Genomic DNA, 335 nt, shown 5'->3' on the forward strand with positions numbered 1-335 from the left:
GGCCGATGCGCAAGGCCAGCTCTTCCCGCATGAAGATGTCCGGGTAGTGGGTCTTGGCGAAGCTCCTCTCCAGCTCGTTCAGCTGCGCCGGCGTGAAGCGGGTGCGGTGCCGCTTCTGCTTCTGCTGCCCCTGCTGCTGCCCAGCCTGGCTGGGGTTCTGGCCGCCCTGCTGGCCTTGCTGCTTGTCGGGGTCTTTGGCGCTGACGGCTAAGGAGCTGGGGTTGGATCCAGCCGTGGTGATGTCCTCCCCCGGCAACAGGGTGGTCCCTTCCACCGTGTCCGAGTTGGGAGCCATGTCCCCCGGGTGTCCCCCCGGATCCGAGCCCCCTACGCCC

At 68.1% G+C, this 335-nt stretch overlaps 1 protein-coding gene across 1 annotated transcript; it reads right to left on the reverse strand.

Moving 5' to 3' along the window:
* Positions 1 to 4: 4 nt before the first annotated feature.
* LOC103913134 (homeobox protein orthopedia-like) lies at positions 5 to 329 on the reverse strand (the record flags this gene model as incomplete). Its single annotated transcript, XM_009319625.1, has 1 exon — positions 5 to 329. A coding segment is annotated over exon 1 (291 nt), but the record flags the coding sequence as incomplete, so codon positions are not given.
* Between the last annotated feature and the right edge of the window lie 6 nt (positions 330 to 335).

This window comes from Pygoscelis adeliae, unplaced genomic scaffold (genome assembly GCF_000699105.1).
Source record: "Pygoscelis adeliae isolate BGI_AS28 unplaced genomic scaffold, ASM69910v1 C10050513, whole genome shotgun sequence".
Classification (NCBI taxonomy): domain Eukaryota; kingdom Metazoa; phylum Chordata; class Aves; order Sphenisciformes; family Spheniscidae; genus Pygoscelis; species Pygoscelis adeliae.